Source organism: Budorcas taxicolor, chromosome 11 (genome assembly GCF_023091745.1).
Source record: "Budorcas taxicolor isolate Tak-1 chromosome 11, Takin1.1, whole genome shotgun sequence".
Taxonomy (NCBI): domain Eukaryota; kingdom Metazoa; phylum Chordata; class Mammalia; order Artiodactyla; family Bovidae; genus Budorcas; species Budorcas taxicolor.
In genome coordinates, this window is record NC_068920.1 from 72831147 (window position 1) to 72854148 (window position 23002).

General features: G+C 49.9%; 1 protein-coding gene across 22 annotated transcripts in view; it reads right to left on the reverse strand.

Annotated features, from left to right (window-relative positions):
* DYSF (dysferlin) overlaps positions 1 to 23002 on the reverse strand; it is a 224180-nt gene that overhangs the window by 135485 nt on the left and 65693 nt on the right. For all 22 annotated transcript variants that reach the window (XR_008200104.1, XM_052647718.1, XM_052647736.1 and 19 more), the window contains 7 exons: positions 22376 to 22406; positions 21670 to 21785; positions 15329 to 15455; positions 13025 to 13128; positions 5297 to 5365; positions 5108 to 5151; positions 1648 to 1730 (listed from right to left, as the gene is read on the reverse strand). Coding sequence is in view for 21 of the 22 variants with exons in the window: in XM_052647718.1 (XP_052503678.1) it covers positions 1648 to 1730; positions 5108 to 5151; positions 5297 to 5365; positions 13025 to 13128; positions 15329 to 15455; positions 21670 to 21785; positions 22376 to 22406 (574 nt within the window). In the remaining variant the exon portion in view is untranslated. The remainder of the gene's footprint in view (positions 1 to 1647; positions 1731 to 5107; positions 5152 to 5296; positions 5366 to 13024; positions 13129 to 15328; positions 15456 to 21669; positions 21786 to 22375; positions 22407 to 23002) is intronic.

The following is a 23002-nucleotide window of genomic DNA, read 5'->3' on the forward strand; positions in this document are numbered from 1 at the left end:
GTGCAACTCCCACTCAGAAAGGGCACCTAGCCCACATGGTTTTATGGGTGAATTCTTTCAAACCCTCAAAAGACTATATTCTTATGTTATATAAACTGTTCCAGATGTTAGAAAAGACTTTAAATCTTTCCAATTAATTTTACAGAGCCAGCACAGCCCAGATACCAAAACCTAAGAAATAATAAGCAGACATACCAATTAAAGATAATAGAAAATCAAGAAGTAGGACCAAGAACACACTGAGGAATTTAGTAGGGGATAAAAGTGGCATTTCAAAATGTAGGGAAAAGATTATTCAATATATAGTGTTGGTATCACCAAAGAACAATTTTTTAAAAAGTAATGTTAAACCCTTGCCTAATTCACTAAGGAAAAGATTAATATATTTGGCTACATAAAACTTTTAAATTTAATAGTTAAAAACTATTAAATGATAAAATTGACAAAAATTATTTACAACATAGATGACAGGAGAAAGTTAACCTCCATTTACCTACAGAACTCTGAAAAAACAATGAGAAAAAGACAAACATACCATCAAAAATATGGACAAAAGCATGAATAGGCAATTTACACCCAAATAAATTTTAAAGTATATAAATATATATAATTTGTAAAAAATATATAATCTGTAAATGTAAGATGATTATTAAATATTTTAAAATGTACATTGGTCAACTTTACCAGATATCAGTGAAATAAAATTAAGGCAACAATGAAATGCACCCAACAAATTGACAAAGTTCTTTGAAAATATCATTATTATCTTACTTTGTATTGATAAGGATGTAGCAAAATAAGCTTGAGAGATTAGAGTATAAATGAGTCCAGTTGTTTTGTGGGGCAATTTTTATATACACCAAAAGCTTTAGAATGTTCAAATCTTTTGACACAGCAACTCCACTTCAAGGCATTTATGCAAAAGAAAAATCAGGAATTACATAAAGATTCAGCTACAAAAACACTCAATATCAAGTTAGCCCCTTATAACATGGAAAAATTAGAAAGCACCTAAATATTCAGCCTTTAGTTAATGTGGTCTATGGCACGTTCACCATATTGTAGAAGAATATTTAATAGCATGAATAAACATCTATGTTATATTGCCAAGTGACAAAAACCAATTGTCAAAACAGTTAAAAATTATTCAAAACGTTGTTTATCATATACACACGTACACACAAACAGGTCCCAGAATATTAACATTTACCTCTTTTCTGGAGGAGAGGCTGATGGATAATTCTGAGTGAATTTGCATATGTTCTTTCAGATTATCTCTTTTAAACTGTACAAAGTGATCACACACTACTTTCCAACAGACCAATGAAAGCCATTTCAGAATAGGAACTGCGAGAAAACAGTCAGCCAACACAGAACCCGGTGGATGGTGTGGCCACAGCCACCAAGATCACCTGCAGGAATGGACCTCTCTAGACCATCTGACGGTGCACCCACCTTCCACGGTGAGGCCAGTCCTCAACACAAGCCCATCTCTCTCACCGGCCAAAGCCCTTCTTCCTGGGAAGTGGGCAACGAAGGCCTTACAGACTCCCTTTTCTGCAAACTCTCAAAGCTAGAGCTGTAAGACAGTAGGGGTGGGGCAGGGGAGAGCAAGGGGGCCAGAGGGCAGCACAGGGGGGCACTCACCTTCTATCTCGCCTCCAGAGGCAGAGATCTTCGACATACTCAGGTAGGTAGTGGCCACAATATCATTGTGGGTGAGGCGGTCCCTAGAGCAAGGGGCAGAAAGGGCCTGATCAGGGCGGAATTCACAGGCCACACAACCCACCCAGGGAGGAAATGGCCGGAGTTATGCATCGTTCGGGGTCCCAGTCTTCACACTAGGGGTGTTATGGAGGCCTAGTAATGTTTGGCAAAAAGAGACTGGAAAGAAAGTGTTACTCAGGACTCCTCTGGGGGGGACCCAGTCCATCAGCATCCCAGCAGCCAAGCTGGAGGTCTGTGGGCACAGCTGCAGGTTGAAAGGGAGGAGGCCTGAGGCATGAGCAGTGCAGGGGAGCAGGAGGCCGCCCAGGGAGCCAGACCCCCAGGCCCAGGGAGAGCAAGGCTCTGAGAGCTAAGACATACCAGACCAAGGAGAAAAATCAGGCAACCAGAAAGAAACTCTCTCTCCAAGAAAGTCCACAGTCTTCATTAGCTTAGGGTAGCTAATACAGAGCTCTTTTTTTGTATCTGATTTTGTATGTGACAAAGCACTTTTAGCTTCCTTAATCACCAAGGATCCTTACAATGGCCTTGGGGAATAGGTATTTTTATTAAATCTCTACTGCACAGATGGAAGGAAACAGGCTCAGAGCGGCAAAGTCCGGGCCCAAGGTCAGCCTGGGAGGGAGGTGAGGAGCCAGGACAGAAACTCATATCCTGACTCCCAGCCCAGTGCTCTCACCAAGGTCCACACGGCTTCTGGCTCCAAAATGGGACTCATCCTACCTCCCCAAAGGCCTCTCCCCTCCTACCCAGCATAGGGGGCCATGGGGGAAGCTCCAGGACTGAGCATTCTCTGCAGACCCTTCCTCTGCCCCACACCTGCCCCCTTGACAACCATATACAGTAACAGCCACCTTTTGCTGGGCACCTCCTGAGAGCCAAGCACTGTGCTGAAACTGTCACGGGACTTGGCCCATTTAATCCTGAGGCAGGATTCTGAAGCAGGTCCTGCAGTTAGCCCCAGTTTAGATGAAGAAGCTAAGGTAGGCAGGATGACAAAGGTGGGGCTTGAGCAAGATACGCCTCATGGGGAAACCAGAGCCGTGCCTGCAGAAACCTGCTGCTTCTCTGTGAGGCTAGACGGAGAGTTCTCAATCCAGAGACTTTTGACCCCAGGACATTTGGCCACTGGAAACATTTTTGGTGTAGAGGAGAGCCATAGAGAGAGGCCGTGACTGTAGCCAAACACCCTACAATGCACAGGACAGTCTCTCACTGCAAAGACGTTTCCAGTCCAAAAACATCACAGTGCCAAGACTGGAGGGGCAGGCTCTATCTCCTTCCAGAAGGTTCCCCATGTGCATCTTCCCTTCCTTGGAACCCAGCAGCCCTCTCTTCCTGTTGTGCATCCCTTGGCCACAGGTGGCTTCAGGAGATGACATCCATGTGCTTCACAGTGAAAGAGCCACCTGAGCATGGTGATATCATTTTTCTTTTAAATCTTACAGCCTTCAGACACCAGATCTTTGCTGCTCCCTTCCTTCCTCTCTGTATTTCCCAGGGAGGTTATTAAGCTTTAAAGTTTTCTATCAGGGCGGGGGCTACGTTAGGAACAGTGAATTGTCAGCACGGATCTGTATCACTATTCCTGGTGAGTGACGTTAATAGAAATGGGGAAGTAAAGAGTCCCTTAAATGTTTTACAGTGAGATTATCAACACCAGATAATTGACAGCTGACAACACTTCTAAACTGCCTTCACGACCAAACCCTAGAGAAGACCAATAGCTCTTGGAGCAAAATAGGATTTCTGACCTCTGGGCTCACCTGAATCTGATGAGATGGGAAAATAGAACGGGAAGAGAGGGTTTTGAGTCAGGTTTTTTTGAGGAGGAGGGGGTAGTTTTGGGGGGGTTTGTTTCTTAATGAAAAGAATTCTTCAAGAACTGAATGGAAGATTAAGTTACAGAGAAAAGACCATATGGACCATATCGTATTTCCAGGATTCAGGTAATAGTACAAATTTATCTGAGTTTTCTGGGAAGAAAGCCTTTTTCTGGATAGGAACTTGCAGCAGCAGAATGATTTCAGGCCAAGAGTCGGGTTTTGGGGCTTGGGGTTGCTTTTGGAAAATACAGCAAGTCTGAAAATAGACTCACAATAAAAATGCCACTTCAACCTAAACCAGAGAGGCAACCACCAGATTCCGTAATGTGTTTGGATTGTACAGTATGTCGGTGCCTCACACGGCTCACACGGACTCGGGCGGGGTCCATGCACAACACAGGGGTCATGGCGCCCGCGTGCATTCCCTCACACTGCCACACACAGACCTGCACCCAGGGCACACTCGTGCACCCACATACAGAGTGGTGAAGGGGCAGCTCTGTGAACACAGAGCTCGTCGCCCCAAACCGCCTCCCACAGAGCAGATCGGCGGTCGGGGCCCCAGAGGCCTCTCCCTGCTGGCCCTCCTCACACTCCCTTCCTCTCTAATTCTCACAAGCTGTTCTCTCTCAGGCTGGGGACCTGGCGCGCACTTTAATGGCTCTGTGGCCTGGGGGTTTTCCCCAGTCTCTCATTATCCTCCTGGCTGGGGGTGACATGGGCCGAAGACCAAAGGACAACACGCTGGGAACTGCACGGCCAAGACTTTCTGGGGGCAGAGAAAGGACAGCTCTCTCTTTGGGGGAAGCCTGGTGTAGGGAGAGTCCTGGAAATGGCACATGCGGACCCCTGCAGCCCTCGGGTGTGAGACAGGGCACCTCCGCACACGGCCAAGAGGTTAAGCACAGGCTTGAGTTCGAGCCTGGCCTCGGCGGCTTCCAGCTGTCCCCCCAGACAGGGCACTCAGTCTATCCAGACACGCTCCCTCGTCTGTAAGGTCGGGCTGTACCAAGTTGAGCTGAGCATCACGTGAGACAGGCACAGGGTCTGGAGCACATAGACACTCACAAGAGTTAGATGCCATTTTTCCAGGATGGCCTTGTGGCTACTCCCCTGCTGCCAACGGCAGTGCCATTCCCTGCTTGGGCAACCCGGTCCCCTTCCCCAGCCTGGAGATCTGTTGCATCCTACCAGCCCTTGGGGAGTCTCAGTCCACCCTCCTGGAAGCTCTGCTCTTTGCAGCCTCCTTGCCTCTGCTTCTAATCCTGTCTTCATTAGGATGCCTTCATCTCGAACTTCCCCAAACCCCACTTCCCCAGGAAGGCTCTCTGGGCCCTCCTGGCCCCAGGGATCTCTGGTTCTTGGAGCCGCCCCAGCCCGCTGTGAGTAAGCTTCCTAATAGCCCACGCCCTCTCCTTCTCCAACCTCCCTGTGAGGCCACCACCTCACCTGAAAGAGACTCCCCCGCTGCATGCGGACTGAACGCAAGGAAAGCAAGGACCCGGTGACCCCGACAACAGTCACCTCTAAAGGCCCCCAGACGCAGGACTCACCAGTCTACGACACGAATCCTCATTTTCTCACACATGGACGGAAACTAAGGGGGGAAGCAAGACGTGTCGGGGTGGAGGCCTTCTGAAGAAGTGGAAGTCTGGGAGGCAGGCGGGAGCTGGGAAGGCTGGGAGCCCAGGCCTCCTGGGAGCGGGAGGCTAGGAGCCCTGGCTCGTGGAGGTGAGGCTCACCATGGCGGGCAGTGTGATGCTCTGGTTCCACTGAGGATTGGCCGTCTTCTCCAGGATCTTGCTGCAGAGCTAGAAAACACAGAGGATAGGTGAATGGAGCTTTGAGGGGACTCTGGGTACCCCTGGCGACCACCACACCAACAGGCAGCCATTGTCGGCCATGTTGACCACCCTTCAGGCTGGGCAGAAGGCCCTGGGGGCTATGGAACCTGAGGCAGTGGGCTTAGCACCAGGAATCTTTCCAGAGACAAAGCTCAATGGTAGGTCAGCCCCACTGGGACATGGAGGGAGGGACAGATTGTTTGAAAGTCACAACCCTCTCCCTTATCTCATACCTCCGGCTGGAAGTTCCCTTCCCTTCCCTCCCATTATGGCCACGACCCTGAGTCCAGACCAGCTTTCCCAGGAGTCCTAGCATCTGAGGCAATTCCGTTTGCCCATCAGCGCAGATCACCTGCCCCTTTGGAAGACTGTGAGCGCAGGGAGGGGGAGAGGAAAAGGGAGCTGAGGGGCTGGGCAGGGGGCTATACACCAGAACTCTGAGAGGAAGATGAAAATTCAGCTAAGATACAAGCCTCATAAGCCACAGTTTGCCTCCAGTCAGCCCTGCCCAAAAGACTGGGCTTTCCACAACAAGAAACCTAGCAGAGGCGAGAACTGGATCCAAACCAGCAGCTCAGGTGTTCTACTCTGTGCTGGGAGTCCCCAGGGAGGCACCGATGCTGCCCGGAGCACCCTGTACCCACGCAGGGCAGTGGGCGAAGGCTCTGCTTCAGATGCTAGAAGCTGTGTGTCCTACACATGGACATAAGGAGCAGCCTTCCTCAGCGCACTGACTGTGGGCCCTGACTGTGCGAAGCATTTACACAATTATCTCATCGAATGAGCAACTGACAAGACTCTCCATCAAATGAGAGTGTGGCTTCCCCAGGGGCCAGGACTGTTTCTTCATCCCTGGTCCACCCAGGATCGGCCCCGTGCCCATCGTCACCCCCTCCCTGTGAGAAGAGCCCAGGCAAAGCCTGGGGGTAGGGATGGGTGCCAGGATTTGGCCCTTGTGTGAACAAGGAAAGGAGTAAGGAAAGAAGAGAAACCAACAATTAGATGGAACAAAAGGCAGAGTGGGACTCAGAGTCCTCAGGAGTGGGTACACCAAGGGCTGCAAAAGCACACAGAACAAGGTGCCATCTCCCTCATAACTGAAGAAACACAAACAAAACGAATGAGATACCGCGTCTCATCTAGCAGAGTCATAAAAATCTCGAAAGCCTGTCAGCCCTGTCTTGGCAAGGCAGTGGGAAACTGCTCGCTCAGATTTTGTTGGTGGGGAGAGGGCAACTCACCCTCTCCAAAGGGCAGTTGGCCACTACCTTTCAAAATTACAAATGCAGATGCCCTTTGACCTACCAGTTCTGCCTCTAGACATTATCCTCCAGAAATACTTGCACGTGTGCAGAATAACATACGTCTGAGATTATTCTCTGCGGCATAACTCCAGTTAGGGAGGACGTGGAACAACCCGCATAGCCACCAACAGAGGACAGCTTGGATAAAGAACGGCCCATCCACAGAATGGGGCGCTACGCTGCTCTAGAGAATGAGGACCACTCTACGGCATGAAACAACTTTTGAGGTGTATTATTAAGTGAAAAAAACCAAGGTGCAAAGCAGTAAGTATCATGTGCAACCATGTGCGTTAAAGGCTCAGAGGTAAGAATTTATGGTCAGACATGTGGCATGCACATAATGAAGCCAGAATGGTGCAAAAGAAACCACCAATGATTTCCCGTGCAAGGGAGGAGAGGACTAGGGGACTGCTGGGCAGGTGCAGGGTGAGAGGTAGGGCTCTCGTGATGGGTGATAAATAAGTGGATGTGGTATGCATAATAAATGTATTATCTAATTCAAAACTTAGATGAACAAAAGTTTGAAATAACAAAAGAGAAAAAGAAAGGAATGGAAGACTTTTTCATCAGACACAGCAGACAGGCCCTGCCAACATCGTTCCTCAGCTCCCTGAATAAGAGGCACAGGTGGTCCCCACCCTCCCTCCCCGAGCCCTGCGCCCGGGGAGCCACAGGCCTTCTCCCCAGCAAGCACTTCGACCTGTCTGCCCTTGGAGGGTCCCTCTGAGAGAGCCGCCAAGATGTGTGTGCGGGAGCCTGAACAGCAGGGCCCCTGCCACACCACAGGCCAGCGCGACCTCTGTCCCTAGAAGCACCCAGAGCCTTCCACCCCCAACTCCTCTCCCCACACCGAGCTCCCTCCTCCCCCTCCTCCTTCTCCTCCTCTTATCTGTGTCTTTTTTTTTTTTTTTAACTCTCCTTCCCTTCATGACAGAAGGCCATTTGGCCATCTGTATCAAATACTCAAAAATAAGCATGCCCTCTGACCTGGTTCTAGAAACTTCCCTATGAAAAAGCAGAGTGTGGACAAAGATTCCTATACACTGATGTTCCTCACAGAGTTGTTCATGAAAGAGGAAAATTCCAAAAAAAAAGAAATCCAAAAATAGTTTAAATGTCATGTTATATTCGTTTAATGAAATATTACAGCAGATAGCAAAAATTTATTTCAAAGACTATTTAATAACCTAAGGAAATGTTAGACAACAAACGCAGCTTACCAAACCACGTAGACATAGTTGACTTATTCTGGCAGTGGTTACACATTCTGTAAGTGACCAAGAACACCAGCTGGTGAATACTGAAGCATTGCTCCCAAAGGAAACACAGGGTTAGGGGCCTGCAAGCCTCTGTCACAACTTTTTTTGGTCAACTGACCAGTAACTTTGTTTTATGTGTGTTTCTGTTTCAAGACACCTTTCTCATTATATTAATATACTGTGGGTTTATTAACACTGAACTCACAGCCAACAGCACTGTAATTCATGCCTGGACAAAACTGACCAAACACGCGGTTTCTCCACAGGGCACCTCACAGGCTCCTCACAGAGAAACTCTAGGCAGCATTTCAGCACTGCACTTGGGAGCCACTGTAAACACTGACATCACCAGCAAAAAAAAAACACCCCAAAATGCAAAAGCAAAGAATGCACCAAATAGACCAGGAGAAACACATTACAGGACGAGGGCTGAAACAAGCAAGGAAGCACAGCGCCCGGCTGAGCTGGCAGCACACACCTCAGCTCAATCAAACTGTCCCGAGTTTCACAAATGATGACCAAAGCACTGGAAGGACTGGCTTGGGGATTACAGATAAGTTTTAGCAAGTAGGCAAATCTGCAAATACAGACTCTGTGAATAACAAAGACAGACTGTGTGCTGAATCCAGCTGTATTGTGAATCCAGTTTTTTTCCAGTGGGGCAGGGTGGTGAGGGGGGTGGAGGGGGAGAGGGGTTGGTGTGCCAGATGGAAGGAGCGAGAGCAGCAGGAGATATAAACAAACGTGAATAGTGCTTATCTCCAAGGTGGTGCACAGTACAGAAATATGAGGCATCATTTTCCTTTTCTCTGATTTTTTCATCTTTTTTTACAATAAGTTTTATCCTTGAAAAAAATAAAGTTGCTTTAAAGCCTCCCACTCTGCCTTCCAAGTACCTGCCCTGTCTTTTCCCCATACGTGAAGAAGTGTGATATGTGCTTGAGAGGATGCACCACACACACACCCTTCTAGCCCCTTAGCAGCATGGCCAAACCAGGTGGTTTGCGGCTTAGATAATAGTGACACCAAGTGTCCATAAGAGGAAATGCAAAGAGGGCCAGGCACACAGAGAACAAACCCCCAGGACAATTGAATCGGATGTAATGAGGAAAAGTGACACACCAGGCCAAAGAGAGGGACAGGTAGGATGAGGCACGAGATGAGGGCAGCAGAGAGAGTAGGGGAGACCATGAAGAGGTGGCTGGGGCAGACAGTGGGGGACACAGAGGCCCAGGGGCCACACCAACCAGCTTTACATATCCCCTTGCCCGGGTCAGGACCCCCACCTCCATCACCACCACCCTCCCCCACCCCAGACATTGGTACCTTCCTAGAAAAATCCCCAGGGACAGCCAAGGGCACCTCAGGACAGAAGAAGACCTAGGGAGGTGACGGCTGCAAGGAACCAGGTACAGCTGGGAGCCTCAGGGCGCTGAGATACAGCTTCAGGGAGAGCCACTGAACTGAAGGCAGGCCAGTCTCGGTTCTAGCCATCATCACAGCACCCCACTATGTTGGGAATGTGGAATAAAAACACATGTCTTGAGACATGACTTTCCCATCTCTCAAGCTGGGAAAACTAATTCTGGTCCTTGGAGTAAGTGTCCAGCCAAACTGCCTGCTTCCTTCCTGCCTTCATTCATCCCATCACAGTCCCTCCTAAGGCCAGGTACAGGGCATCAGACTCTGACCCAAAGCCCAAACCAAAACTGCACTTGTGTAAGACCCGCAGTGAGCATTTAGAGCCCAGTGTGAATGAGTTTACAATCCGTGTTACCTCTCCCACAGACATTTCCCATGAGCCCTGCATCAGCCTGGGTTGGAGGAGCAGCTCAAAGGCAGGAGGGTTCACGTATCCAGCACCATAGTGACTGATTTTAACACACTGAATTAATAAGTATGAAGGAGCATGTTAACACTCAAAGGGGAAGAAGAGAGGAGAAGCTCGTCTTTACAAAATAAAAAGGCAAGGAGGTCAGTGGCTACGTGGACCATTAGGTAAGAGATTATTGAGAAACAGGATATCAGTAGACTGAGACTGTGCCCACAGATTGCCTGCAAAGTACAAAGCAGAGTGTGTGCTTTGACAAGGGAGAGACCTGGAGACACCATCTTAACCGAGTAACCAGTGATGGGACATGCTGACATTTTGTTTCCTGTTGTGATGCAGATGCAACGTACAAAACACCACCTAAGATGTGTTCCTGCCAAAACAGTTCATTTGAATTTAACCTGGTCTGAGACCTAACTTCGAAACACAGGGGCCAGAAAAATAAGTTAAACAACACCAGAAGGAAATAGTGGGACAAACCCAGGACATGGACAAATGGCTTGTGCCCTTCAAAAATGCAATGTCGTGGGCTAAGAAAAATGGGAGGGGAGATGGGAGTAAGGTTGTTACAGAAGACACCAATGCAGAGCATAAATTCCAGTTGGGTCTTAGATTGGAACAAAATTAAACCAGCTCTGAAAGACCTTTGGGAGATAATCAAAGATATTTATATGAGCCAATATCTGAGAAGAGTAGAAAATAACTGCTAATTTCCAAGGTGTGATAATGTTGTTGCGGTTACTAAAAGTTTCCTTTTTCTCAGGAGATGTATGCTGAAGCCTTTAGAGGCCAAGTGTATAACTACACTTCAAATGATTCAGTTCAGGGGCAGGGGTGGGGGGGGGGGGGGGGGGATTATCCATACACACAGAGAGAAAATAAATGCAGCAAAACAGTCACAATTGTTTCATCTAAGTAGAGGCCGTACAAGTAGGTAAATACAGTTCTCCCAAATTTTGTGTTTTCAAATAATTAAAAAATGCTTCAATAAAGCATCTAATATTGAGACATAGTAAAATAAAAAGCCAGACAGACAAGCACCAAACATAAATTTTGTATGATGCTTCACGGGTAATGTTACTTACTTTTTTTCTGTAGTTTTCAAAATTCCTTAATAAATATGTGCATCAATAATAAAAGAAGAAAGAAAGAAAATAAAAGAAGAAAGAAAGAAAACAAAAAAGCGGAGGCGGGTGGAGGCGGTATCAGTAGCAGGCAGAGGAAATAAGCTTATCCAAGGCCTTTCTCCTTCCCGAAATCAACCTGGACCTCAGCTATTGGTCCCCTGACTCAAGGTCCTTTGTTGGTGGGATGGGCAAGCAGACCCTCCTTCTTTCCAAAATGAACCGAAGAATAGATTAACTGAAAAGGAAGACTGCAAAGTGCTGTGTATTGAATGGGAGCGCACACCACCTCCATCACCACCCTCGCTTTTAGCGTTTGTTGTTAGGCTTGTAAAGGCTCCCCTAACTGTCCTACAACGCCTGCCTGTCTGCCCGCTCCCCGCCTCTGCCTCCGGAGCAAAGCGCAGCTGACTGCAGGCGCGAGCCCGCGCGCTTGGTTCTCAGCCCTCCGGCTCCGCCCGCCCGTTTCCAATGGTGGGACCCGGGAGTCCAGCGGAGTGGGGTTCCGGGAGCCGGGGTGGAGGCCGAGCCCTCCGGATATGTCATTCTCCCCCATTTCCAGTATTTCCACCACAGTCTCTGCTCTGAGGTTACAGAGTAAGCGCGATCGGGCTGTTTCCCGAGGAACAGATGCTAACGAATAACCTAAAGCAATGGAAAACGGACTTCGAGCAGTGCCTAAGGCCGCGTAGAGCCCGGAGGGCTGAATTAACACAGCAAGCCTGTGTGGGTGACAGAAACTGGATCTTGAACGATGCAGCACATTTTGTGGGGAGGAAGGCCAAGGAGCCAGGAGTGCACAGGCCCGGGGAAAGGCTAGAGGCGTGACCGCAGGGCAGACGAGAAGACGCGCGGGCACGTGCGGGCTGTGCGGTCTGTACCCAAAGCTGAGCGCGGCGAGCGAGCCAGTGGCGCTGAAACCCGCTCAACTCCGCCCTCCGAGCGGGCTGCAGGGCCGCGTCCGCCCAGGAGGGGGCGCGATGCTCCGCCCTCGTACAAGCTAATATTGGCCATGGAGATGAGGCCAGAAAGTTCGGCTGGGTGAGCTCTGGTCAACCAGGTTATGCGGTTTGAACTTCATTTTACAGATAGGGCTGTCTTTTACACTAAATATGCTGGTGGGTTTCTACGGTGAGAACCCGGACGAGAGAACGGACGCAAGGCTGTGGTGTGGCCTGGGGGAGAGAAGACAGTGGCTAGGGGCATGGAGAGAAGAAAAGAACTCGGGATTTTTAAAGGCAAAAGCTAGCAGTGGGATCTTGATGTAGAGAGGTCAAAAAAAGAGGGAAGAATCAAGGCAGTCCCGCATTTTCTGCCTTCGATGGTGGTACTGGTAAAGACAGTAGTTTCTGGAAATGGGGCGGTGTAGGCAGAAAACGACCCCTTTACAGGGCGAGCGGGAGGCGGGTGGGCAGCACGTAGAGGCGTGCAAAGCCGCAGAGAGTTCCGGGGCTGAAGGGAAGGCTCAGAGTTAGACACAGCTGTGGATTCCTCCGTGAGAGGCGATGGGGGCAGCCGAGGCTGTCAGGGAGAGCCTGGAGGGTGGGCAAAGCCGGCCCTGAAGTGCGATGGAGGAAAGAGCCCCAGGCAGAAGTCAAGAGGGACAGGAGCCACAGCCCCGCTCTGGGCAGGAAGGAAGGGAGGTATGTGATCCCCAGGATCCCCACCAGAGTGGCCTTACCCCACTCAACTCCTGGCACAACTGTCTAAAAATAATCATTATGGTTTTACTGCATATTTTTTGTTTGTTTCCCTATCATTGCGCCTTCACATCTGGTTTGCTTTATTTACTATTGCTTAATTTCCCCCAAATATTCCTGTCTCTATCCACCATCCCTATGTCCCCTCCGTGTCCATCCACACCTGTCTGTCTGTCTCACACACGTGGGCAGACCTGTGTGTGTGTGTGGCAGCCCCAGAGAGCTGGGCCTGCGTGTCTCACCCCGTGTCCCGTGATCAGTGCCCCCACATCCCAGGTACACAGCCTCTGATGGCGGGCCCTGTGCACCCCAAAATCTGTGCTGCATGGCAGGACAGTGCCCAGAGCCCATTCACAGAGACGCCAGCTGCCACCCTCCCGCAAGTCCTCTTGTTTACTTGCTTCTTACCATTTTCCCTGCAAAGCTGACTTCCACGAAGGGATCCACCAAGTTCTTCTTGTTACTGTCAAAGCCAAAGATCTGCCTCACGTTGTCCATCACGGCATCGTCCACTGAGGAGAAAGACATGCTGCTCACTGCCTGCTGCTCTGCATCTTCAAAACCTCCACTTCCCACTGGTGTCTCCCAACAGTCTGGGGACTCCCCAAGAGGCCACGGGCCCCTCAGCCCAGGGTTCTGGGGAAGGAGGACCATCTCCAAACAGCAGCTCCTGAAGGCACTGTGCTGCTCCTTTGCCCAGCTTCCAGAGAAAGACTGGACGTTGTCATAATAATATCCCATTACTGGTGCCTGTCTGACATTTTCCCTTACATCCCACTAGCTCAGTGATTTTCCTGAGGGTAACCGATAAGTCAATTCTGTTTTGTTTTTAATTTAATCTATGCTGCTTCAAACCAATGTGTTACTAATTAGCCGTATTTTTACATATATATATATAGAGAGAGATGATAGATGTGTATATGCAGGTATGTGTGTGTATATATATGTTATATATATGTAGATGATGGATGTGTATATGCAGGCATGTGTGTGTATATATATGTTATATATATGTAGATGATGGATGTGTATATGCAGGCATGTGTGTATATATATGTTATATATATAGAGAGATGACAGATGTGTATATGCAGGCGTGTGTGTATATATATATGTTCTGTATAATGGTACGTATGTATATGAAGGGCTTCCCTGGTGGCTCAGATGGTAAAGAATCTGTCTGCCATGTGGCAGACCCAGGTTCAATCCCTGGGTCGGGAAGATCCCCTGGAGAAGAAAATGGCAACCCACTCCAGTATTCTTGCCTGGAAAATTCCATGGACAGAGGAGTCTGGCGGACTACAGTCTAGGGGGTTGCAAAGAGTCAGACACAACTGACTGACTAGCAAATTCGTGTACATGAATGAGAAAATGAGAGAAGGGGACACTTAACAATTGTATACTAGCCAGTGTCTGTCTACATGAATACAACAGTTAACAAATATTTAGCAAATGTTTATGTTCTATTTACCCATGTATTCTTTTTTATTTATATTTAAACAACACTGCAGACAACTAAGCAGCATCATCCCCTTCACCTTGAGCAAAGCAGACATTTCTGTTTCCCCAGCCCCCTTTGGAAGCTCCCCAGCCTCACTTCCGCATAGTGTCAACCAACAAATGCAGAATGTTCTAAACCTGTATTTTAATCCCATTACTTATTTAAAGGGTTTCCCCACAATTTTGGTTCAATTAAACATGTACAGAAGGAACCCATTTATTGGTGGTCATTAGTCAAAGCAGAAACCCTCAAACAATTAGCTTCATGCAAAACGTGTGAACAGGGACCCAAGGAGTTCCTGACTACTTGTTCTCTTGGACTCCGCTAGCAACAGCACCTGGTATAATTCTGCCAATGCACGCTCCAAAGTGGTGGCTCATAGCCTGCAGTGAGAAAACCACCAAGGAGCCTTTTAAAACTACCAGTGGGTGAGCCCCACCTCAAACCGAGCCAATCTGAAACACTGGGGGCAGGGCCCAGGCATCTGCACTTCCTTAAAGCTCCAGAGATGATTTAATGTACAGTCTGGGTTGACACCCACGGCTCCAGAATATTGAGCATAACTCCCCCAGCAGGTACTGAGCACACAGATCAGGGCTAGTGCAGGGTTAGTCACTGCGAGAAGCCAGGCAGTGGCCACCATAGCCTTCCTGGGGTGATGAAGACTCGGCCACAGCTACGGTGACCCGCTGTCCCAGTTTATCAGGGAAGGAGGAGTTTCCTGGGATGTGGGACTTCCAGTGCTAAAACCAGGACAGTCCCAGGCAAACTGGACACCCCAGGAGTCTCCACTGAGTGGAGACATTGAGCCCTTCTAACATTTCAGCAACTGCTTCTGCAGCCAAGGGCTACCAGTCTTCAGCCAGGGGCTTCCTAGGGGTGGGAGAGAATCGGTGGGAGCCAGGCATAAGCACTCAATAGAATTGAAATGGTGCCGATGCCATTTCAGCATCAGGAAATGGTGCTTCTCTCCTAAGAACAGCCCTAAAACCCTTGGGAAACCAAGAGGGTGTGAGGCTTCCGCAAACAGCAGAGTAGAAGGGAAGCTGGGCTGGCACAGATCTAGCAGACCCTTGGGTGCAGAAGCCAGGCCAGGAGGAGGCAGGGAGGGAGCCGGGGGCCAGCCCCTCCCTCTCCTTCCTGCAGGGACCTGAGGCAGCCCAGCCCAGGGTTCCCCCATCGCAGTCACCCAGCAAGGGCACCACACTCACTCTGTGGCAAGTCTTCGGCCCTGAAGACCTTCAGACAGAAGTGCGCTCCGCGGAGGGCCACGCCGATCGGCCTAAGCAGGTTGCTTTCGATGTCCTCCTTGTCTTCAGAAGGGTCTTTTCTCTCCAGCTACAATACAACCAAATCTGACTACTTAATGAGGCCCCAAGCACAGCGTTTTCCCTTCCTTTTCTGAGAGCTCAATCAACACACTTAAATAGTGCATCTTGAAGACAGGCAGATTTCATCCTGCCCACTCGTAGCCGGTGATCTCCAGCAGTTCCTTAGCCTGAGACTTGCTTCATCTGGACAGTGGAGACAATGACACTGACCTCCCAGGCTCTGGGGGGATCGACTTCAATCACGTGTCAGTGCATGGGCCACCAGCAGGCACTCAAGAGCCACCATCTCCTTCCCAACCCGCCCATTAAAAAATAGCGCAGGAGTGACGGAGGTCTAGGCCGGCCACTGTCTTCAGTAACATCTGCCCATTCACCTGACCAGTATTTATTGAGCAACTAGGAAGTGTCAGCTTCATGCCAGGGGCAAGGGATATGACAGAGGTCCTGCCTGCATGGCACTCACCATTTCACAGTGAAAGGCACCTTTAAGCAAATGAACGTGAGAGCATGTGCTGAGTGTTTTGATTAGAACAGTAATAATAAAAATAATATATATTGATTTTATACATGCTCTCATTTAATTCTGACAGCAAGCCCCACGAGCAGTGGGTCTCAAACTTGGCTGTACATTAGAAACAGGAGAGTCAGTGTCTTCTGGACCACTGCTGCACATTCCAAATAAAACACGGGTTCTGGTTCGACAGGTCTGGGGTGGAGCCCAAGCCTCTGCATTCCAACAAGTGTCCAAGTGATGTCCACGCTGCAGGGGGCCAGGGCCTAGAATACCCCACTTTATAGATAAGCTGGATGAGAGTTCACAGAGGTTGGATGCAGAACTGGGTGGGTGGGATTTAGGGAGAACAGAGCAAGAGGGCTGGAAACTATGGAAACTGGGGGAGTGAACAGTGTCAGTGGTATCCCAGCTTTGAGACCTGGATGATGGATCCAGGCAAAGGCACCAACTCATATAGAGCAAGGGCTGACATGCAGTTTGAGGAACAAAAGATCCACCTGCTACACTTGGGCAGGTAAGGGGCAGAGGGATAGAGGACAGGTGGCACAAGGCCATGCCCAGCAGTCCACTGCTTGCAAAGCTGCCTGGACCATCCTCACTCAGTCTGCACATAGAAACCCGCTTCAGAATCCCCGCAGCCAAATTCTCCATCCCGGAGTGCCTCGTGTCACACAAGAGCCCGGGAAGGAGCTATTAATAGCTCTACACTGACTTTCTTCAGCTCACATTGGAAGAAAATGACCCGCTTCTCTGCTTTCAGTCATCCATAACACTGTTCGTTCCCATAGGCCACAATCACTGATTGAGCACCTGTTGTGCACAAGACCTGTACTAGGCAAGAGGGGAGATAAAAGGGTTCATATATACTATATCGCCCCTGACCTCAAGAAACTGAGTCTCAGTGACAGAGATGGACACAACAACTAACTAACAAAACACGGGGTGGTGACCAGAAGGAAAGGTCCATCGATCTCCCTGGGGGACAAGGCAGCCGTCGTGGAGGAAGTAGCATCTGGACCGGGTCTTGAAGAACAAAGTGACTTTTGGTCAAGAGAGACAGAGAAGGCCTTCTGACAGGTGGAAAGACGAGGACGGAAGTACATTCTGGAAAGGGTCACACTGACTGGCGTGGCCACAGCACGGAGTCCATGCAGGTACACACCAGCAAGTGGCCCTGAAAAACCAGCCTGAGGCCAAATGCTAATGGCCTTGAATGTGATGCTGAGGATTCTGGACTTCATCCTGAAAGTAACTGGCAGGCAGGGTGGGTCACTGGAAGAGTTTTAAGAGGAGACTGACACGATTTGTGCATGCATGCATGCTGAGTCACTTTAGTCGCATCCAACTCTGCGACTCCATGGACCATAGCCCACCAAGCTCCTCTGTCCATGGGCTTCTCCAGGCAAGAATACTGGAGTGGGTTGCCACGCCCTCCTCCAGGGCATCTTCCCAACCTATGTCTCCTGCATTGGCAGGTAGGTTCTTTACTAGTCGTGCCACCTGGGAAGCACGTGATTGTACCTGGGTTTAAAGAAGGTGATTTTGGTGGTAATGTGGGGGCTAACTAGATTCACAGCAGCTGAACCACATCTTCATTCACAGGAAGGCCGAGATAAGATATGTGAGAACCTGACCTTGGTCTCTGGTCTTAGCATGGGAAAGAGGAGAAGCATGCACTGTGGTCGTCACACCAACAAGACTGGCCAACTGTGTGCATGTTGACATCCAGGTTTGGACTGAGGGATGAGGAAGGGTGTTCAGGCCTCTGACCTGGGGGACCAAGCGGATGAGTGCCATTTCCCGAGATATCACCTAACACAGGATGGGGAACAGGTTTGAGGAGTGGTCGCCAAATGATACTGGGTTCCCATAGGTAAAGTTAGAGGGGCCAAAGGGACGTGTTCACGTGCTTTGTTACAGGAAGCTAGGACTGAGCGTCTGGAGCTGCGAGGATCCAGGCTGGAGATGAGCGATTTAGCAGCCCAGGTGGACAGAGACAGGCTCCTCCACAGATATACAAATATGCTGCAAAATCTGACTGAGGCCAGATGTTCATGGGCCTTGAAGGTCATGTCAAAGGCACAGCAGAGAGGCAGGCAGTGAAATCCTATTGAGCTGCTGAATTTGAAGAATCCATTTTTTTAAAAAAAGGAAAAGAGTGAGGGAGTCACAGGTGCTGAAGGAGGAGAGAGTTTCAGGTAAGATATGGCTCTGGAATCAAACACTGTGGAGCAGCAGATCAGATTAATGAGAGAAGAGCTCCCGGGACTTGGCAATGGGTCAGGCTTAGGCAAGTGGCTCAGGGAAGGAGGTGACGGGCGGCACGCTGAAGCAATGAAGGAGCGAGCGGCTGGTGAAGGACTGGAGAAAGGGGACGTGGGGTCCTCTCAAGAGTTAGGTAACCTTGAGGATGGCTGAAAGGACGAGGAAAACAGCTTGGACAGGAGGGGTGAAAGCAAGGGTATTCTGAGATCAGGAAATCTGGAGCCTCGCACAGACCAGAGGACAGGAGCCAGAGAAGAGGCAGACCAGACTGAACAGGAAAGCAGGCAGGGCTGAAGCACAGGCAAGGGAGGTGGGGAGAGGGAGACGGAGGGGGAGGGAGACGGAGGGGGGAGGGAGGAGGGGGAGGGAGACGGAGGGGGAGGGAGGAGGGGGAGGGAGACGGAGGGGGAGGGAGGAGGGGGAGGGAGACGGAGGGGGGACGGAGGAGGGGGAGGGAGACGGAGGGGGAGGGAGGAGGGGGAGGGAGACGGAGGGGGGACGGAGGAGGGGGAGGGAGACGGAGGGCGAGGGAGGAGGGGGAGGGAGACGGAGGGGGAGGGAGGAGGGGGAGGGAGACGGAGGGGGGAGGGAGGAGGGGGAGGGAGACGGAGGGGGGAGGGAGGAGGGGGAGGGAGACGGAGGGGGAGGGAGGAGGGGGAGGGAGACGGAGGGGGGAGGGAGGAGGGGGAGGGAGACGGAGGGGGAGGGAGGGAGATGGAGTGGGGAGGGAGATGGAGGGGGGCGGATTTCAGCCCTCTCGCCACTGCGCCTCTGCCACTGTGCAACTCTGCCTCTTTAAGGAGAGCGGAGGCCGGAGCTTAGGAAAGACCAGAAAGTTAGGAAACAGCCACCATGGAGAATGGGATAAGAAGCAAACATCACCCAAGTAAAAGAAGAAGTTGGCAGCACTTCCAGGTGACTTCTGCCACCAAGGCTGACCAAGAGGTGGTGTGGACAGTATGTCATGGGGAGGGGGGGGACGCGGAGATACAGCAGCAAACCCCAGGGGCTAGGGAGCACCATGCGAGAGAGAGAGAGAGAGAGAGACAGAGACAGAGACAGAGACAGAGACAGAGACAGAGACAGAGAGAGAGAGAGAGAGAGGATGGGAGCCGGGGACCAGGCTGCAGGAGGCAGCTGGTGGGCGGGGAAGCAGACAGGGGTCAGGGCTGTAACCTCAGCGAGGAAGAACCATTCACTGAGGGTGACGGACGGAAGGAGGCAGAAAGAAACTGCTGGCGAGAGGGATTTCTGAGCTCAAGGGCTTAAAGAAGGTAAGATGAGACGTTGATGGCTCATCAGGGAGGACACACTGGTTTCGGAACAAAGGCAAACAGGGAAACGTGCCAGCAAGGACCCTCCTGCACCAGGTGTAGGTAACAGCCCAGGAGACCAGAAGGAGGGAAATAACCAGAGAGGCAGGCTTCAGAGAAGAAGGCGGTGCTGAAGTTGGGAAGCTGCCATGGGAAACCAAAAGATGGCCACGCTTCCATTCCAAAGACCATGGCAAGCTGGAGCAGAAAACACAGGCTTCCTTCTGCGCTGGTCTCAAGAAAAGTGGTTTCATCTGGGAAAAACCAGGGTCGGATGAATGGGGAGCGGAGGAAGGAGTGTTTTAGGAAAGGAGAATAGATTCAGAGATGCCCTGTAGGAGCAAGAAGGCACAGCGTCTGGAGAGATGAGCAGGGAATGAGAGGAACAGGGAATGAGAGAGCAGGGAGGCGCCCTTGGGAGGGACTGGGCCGCCTGAGCTTTGCCGGCCCCTGCACAGCACCCGGGGCTGCCCCAATCCCTCCCACCAGGGCTGCCTGAGCCTGCATCATCAGCCAGCTCTTCAGCCTTAACCTCCTCATGGACCTTGCCCTCCACCTCCCCATCACATGCGGCTTTCCCCAGGGTCTCCACCTCCCCAGCCCTCCCCTGGAGACCTGCTTTCCCCCACTCCTGCCTCCCTCTGCCTTGATCATCTCAGTATCTGCTTCACCATTTGTGTATCTGATTTCCAATCTTCCCACGAGATAGTCAATATCCACAAGGACAAGTCACTCACCAACACAGGTCCTGTCTTCCACCAACAGCATCTTAATCTTCCCTCCCCTGCAGCTGCTAGAGGAACGGCCACATCTCAAATCTCCAGCCGCTCAGAACCAACGCTCCAGGGAAACCTTGACCTTGAGACCCTTCTCTAAAAACAGCCTCCATACTATCTAGCTTCTCCAATCCCCCTCATACCACGGGAGGCACTCAACATAGAGCTTGGCACACAGCAGAGGTTTAAAATATGTGTGTTCCCTAGCCGTTCCCTATTATTTGTCCTCCTCATCAGCCTGGTCCTCCCGCACCCTCCCTGCCAGGCTCATCAGCTCCCCAGCCCCATGCCTCCACGATGCCTGCCTCATTCCACGCCTAACAGTGCCTCCATCCACCTACCTTCTGGGTCCCGGCCACTGAGTATTAGGAGGCTTTCCCACAAAGCCTCCAGCTCCTGTGTCTGCTCTGAAATCCTTCGGTCTTATCTGTGTGTGTGTGTGTGTATGTGTGCATGAGAGTATATATGTGAGTAGATGTGTATACACTGGAGTATTACTCATCCATTTAAAAAAAATGAAATAATGTCATTTGCAGCAGCAAAGACGGACCCAGAGATTGTCATACTGAGTGCAGTGAGTCAGAGAAACACTAACGTCATATATTGCTTATATGTGGAATCCAAATAAATGATACAAATGAAGTTATTTACAAAACAGAAATAGACTTCCAAACCTAGGAAACAAATTTATGGTTACCAAAAGGTGGTGGGGCATAAATTAGGAATTTGGGATTAACACACTACTATATATAAACAGGAGAAGGCCACGGCACCCCACTCCAGTACTCTTGCCTGGAAAATCCCATGGACAGAGGACCCTGGTAGGCTGCAGTCCATGGGGTCGCTAAGAGTCGGACACGACTGAGCGACTTCACTTTCACTTTTCACTTTTGTACATTGGAGAAGGAAATGGCAGCCCACTCCAGTGCTCTTGCCTGGAGAATCCCAGGGACAGGGGAGCCTGGTGGGCTGCCGTCTATGGGGTCGCACAGAGTCGGACACGACTGAGCGACTTGGCAGCAGCAGCAGACATGAACAACAGCGACGTACTGTACAGCACAGGGAATTCTACTCAATACTTATAAGAATCTATAAGGGAAAAGAATCTGAAAAAGAACAGATATACACTATATATAGATGGGAGAATATGCACCAAAATATTAATGATGGTTCGCTCTGATGGGCAGAATTATGAGTGATCCATTTCTTATTTATGCTTTCCCACATGTTCTACGCTTCTCACAATTGCCAAGTATTCTTTTAAATCAGAAAAGCTAAAGCTTTTTGTTTGTTCATTTGGTGCCCCCATGGCCCGGTGGCAGTGCTTATGAGGAGGACGAGGAATGTACTCACGGGGGCTTCGTCTCCAGGCCCCAGCACACAGAGACTCGCTTTCAGGTAGCCTCTGGCCCCAGCAGAGAAATCGTCGGGATCTGAGAGCAGCAGCCACTTCCTGAGGTAGGCGTGTCCTAAGGGAACAACACCCTTGGTGATCCCCAAAGTGGAAGAACCCAAGTCTGCGACCACACTGGAGAGCCCAGGGTGGACTCCACTGGGTGAGATGAAGAACTCATCTACCCAGACATGGGGAAGGACTCCAGTTCTAAAATAAAAGGTATTTTGAGTGTTCATTCCGGTCCAAATCGGAAATGTCAACAGACACCACTATCAGAGGCTGCCAAAGCCAGACCCCAGGCCATTTTCCTCCCCTTTAGGAAGTAACCAGTCCAAACCAGAGACCAAGGTGTGGAGAAATCCTGGACTTGCGTCCAGATGACCCACCCATCTGGAGGGACCCCAGCCTCCAGCAATCTTTGCTTAGGACTTCCAGTTTAGCACCCCAACTGGGCCAGCTGAGACCCACGTGAGGGTTTGATATTCCAGGGGACCTGTTTTACCCAGAAAATGAAAGCTGCCCTCTCTTTACTCCTGCAGCCTCACCTCCAAGATCAGACTCCACCTTTAAAGTCTAGAAAAGATGAGTGTCCCAAGTGGGTGCCCCCATGCAGCCAGAACCCAAATGCAAAGACCTGCCCAAGAGGATGACAGGGCGACTCACGGGGCTCTTGGTAGATGCTGCCCACGTCCAGCTGAAACCAAACAGAAGAGGCACAGGTCACAGTCCTGCCAGCAGAGTGTTAAATAAAGTATGATGCAGGAAAGTTAAAAATCTGATGCATTAGAAATCATGTTTTCAAGAACATCTGGAGACATGAGAAAATGTCGGTCACCTGTTATTACATGGGGAAAAAGTGGAATACATTTTGACTGAAGTTTGGTGAAGTGTATCTATGCATAGAAAAGGCAGAGCAAAGGAAACATGCTGGATGGCAACTGCACTACCTCTGGGTGGCAGATTTGGGAGGTTTTTATTTTATTTTTATTTTTCCTATATTTTATAGTTTTCTATTAAAGGAAAACCCTTACAGATTTTGATGTGATGGTAGGGGAGGTTATGCATGTGCAGGGTGGGGGTATGTGGGAACTCTGTACTTTCCATTCAATTTTTCTATGAACCTAAAATTGCTCTAAAAAACTACAAAGTTTTTTAAAATCATAGATTACATTTATAATTAGGAAAAAAATGCTTTTTTAACCTCACCCTTGGGTTCTTACAATAAGATTAGAGACTCAAAACATAAGACTTATTATAGAATGACTCAAGCTCAATCCATTCTTAAAAAAC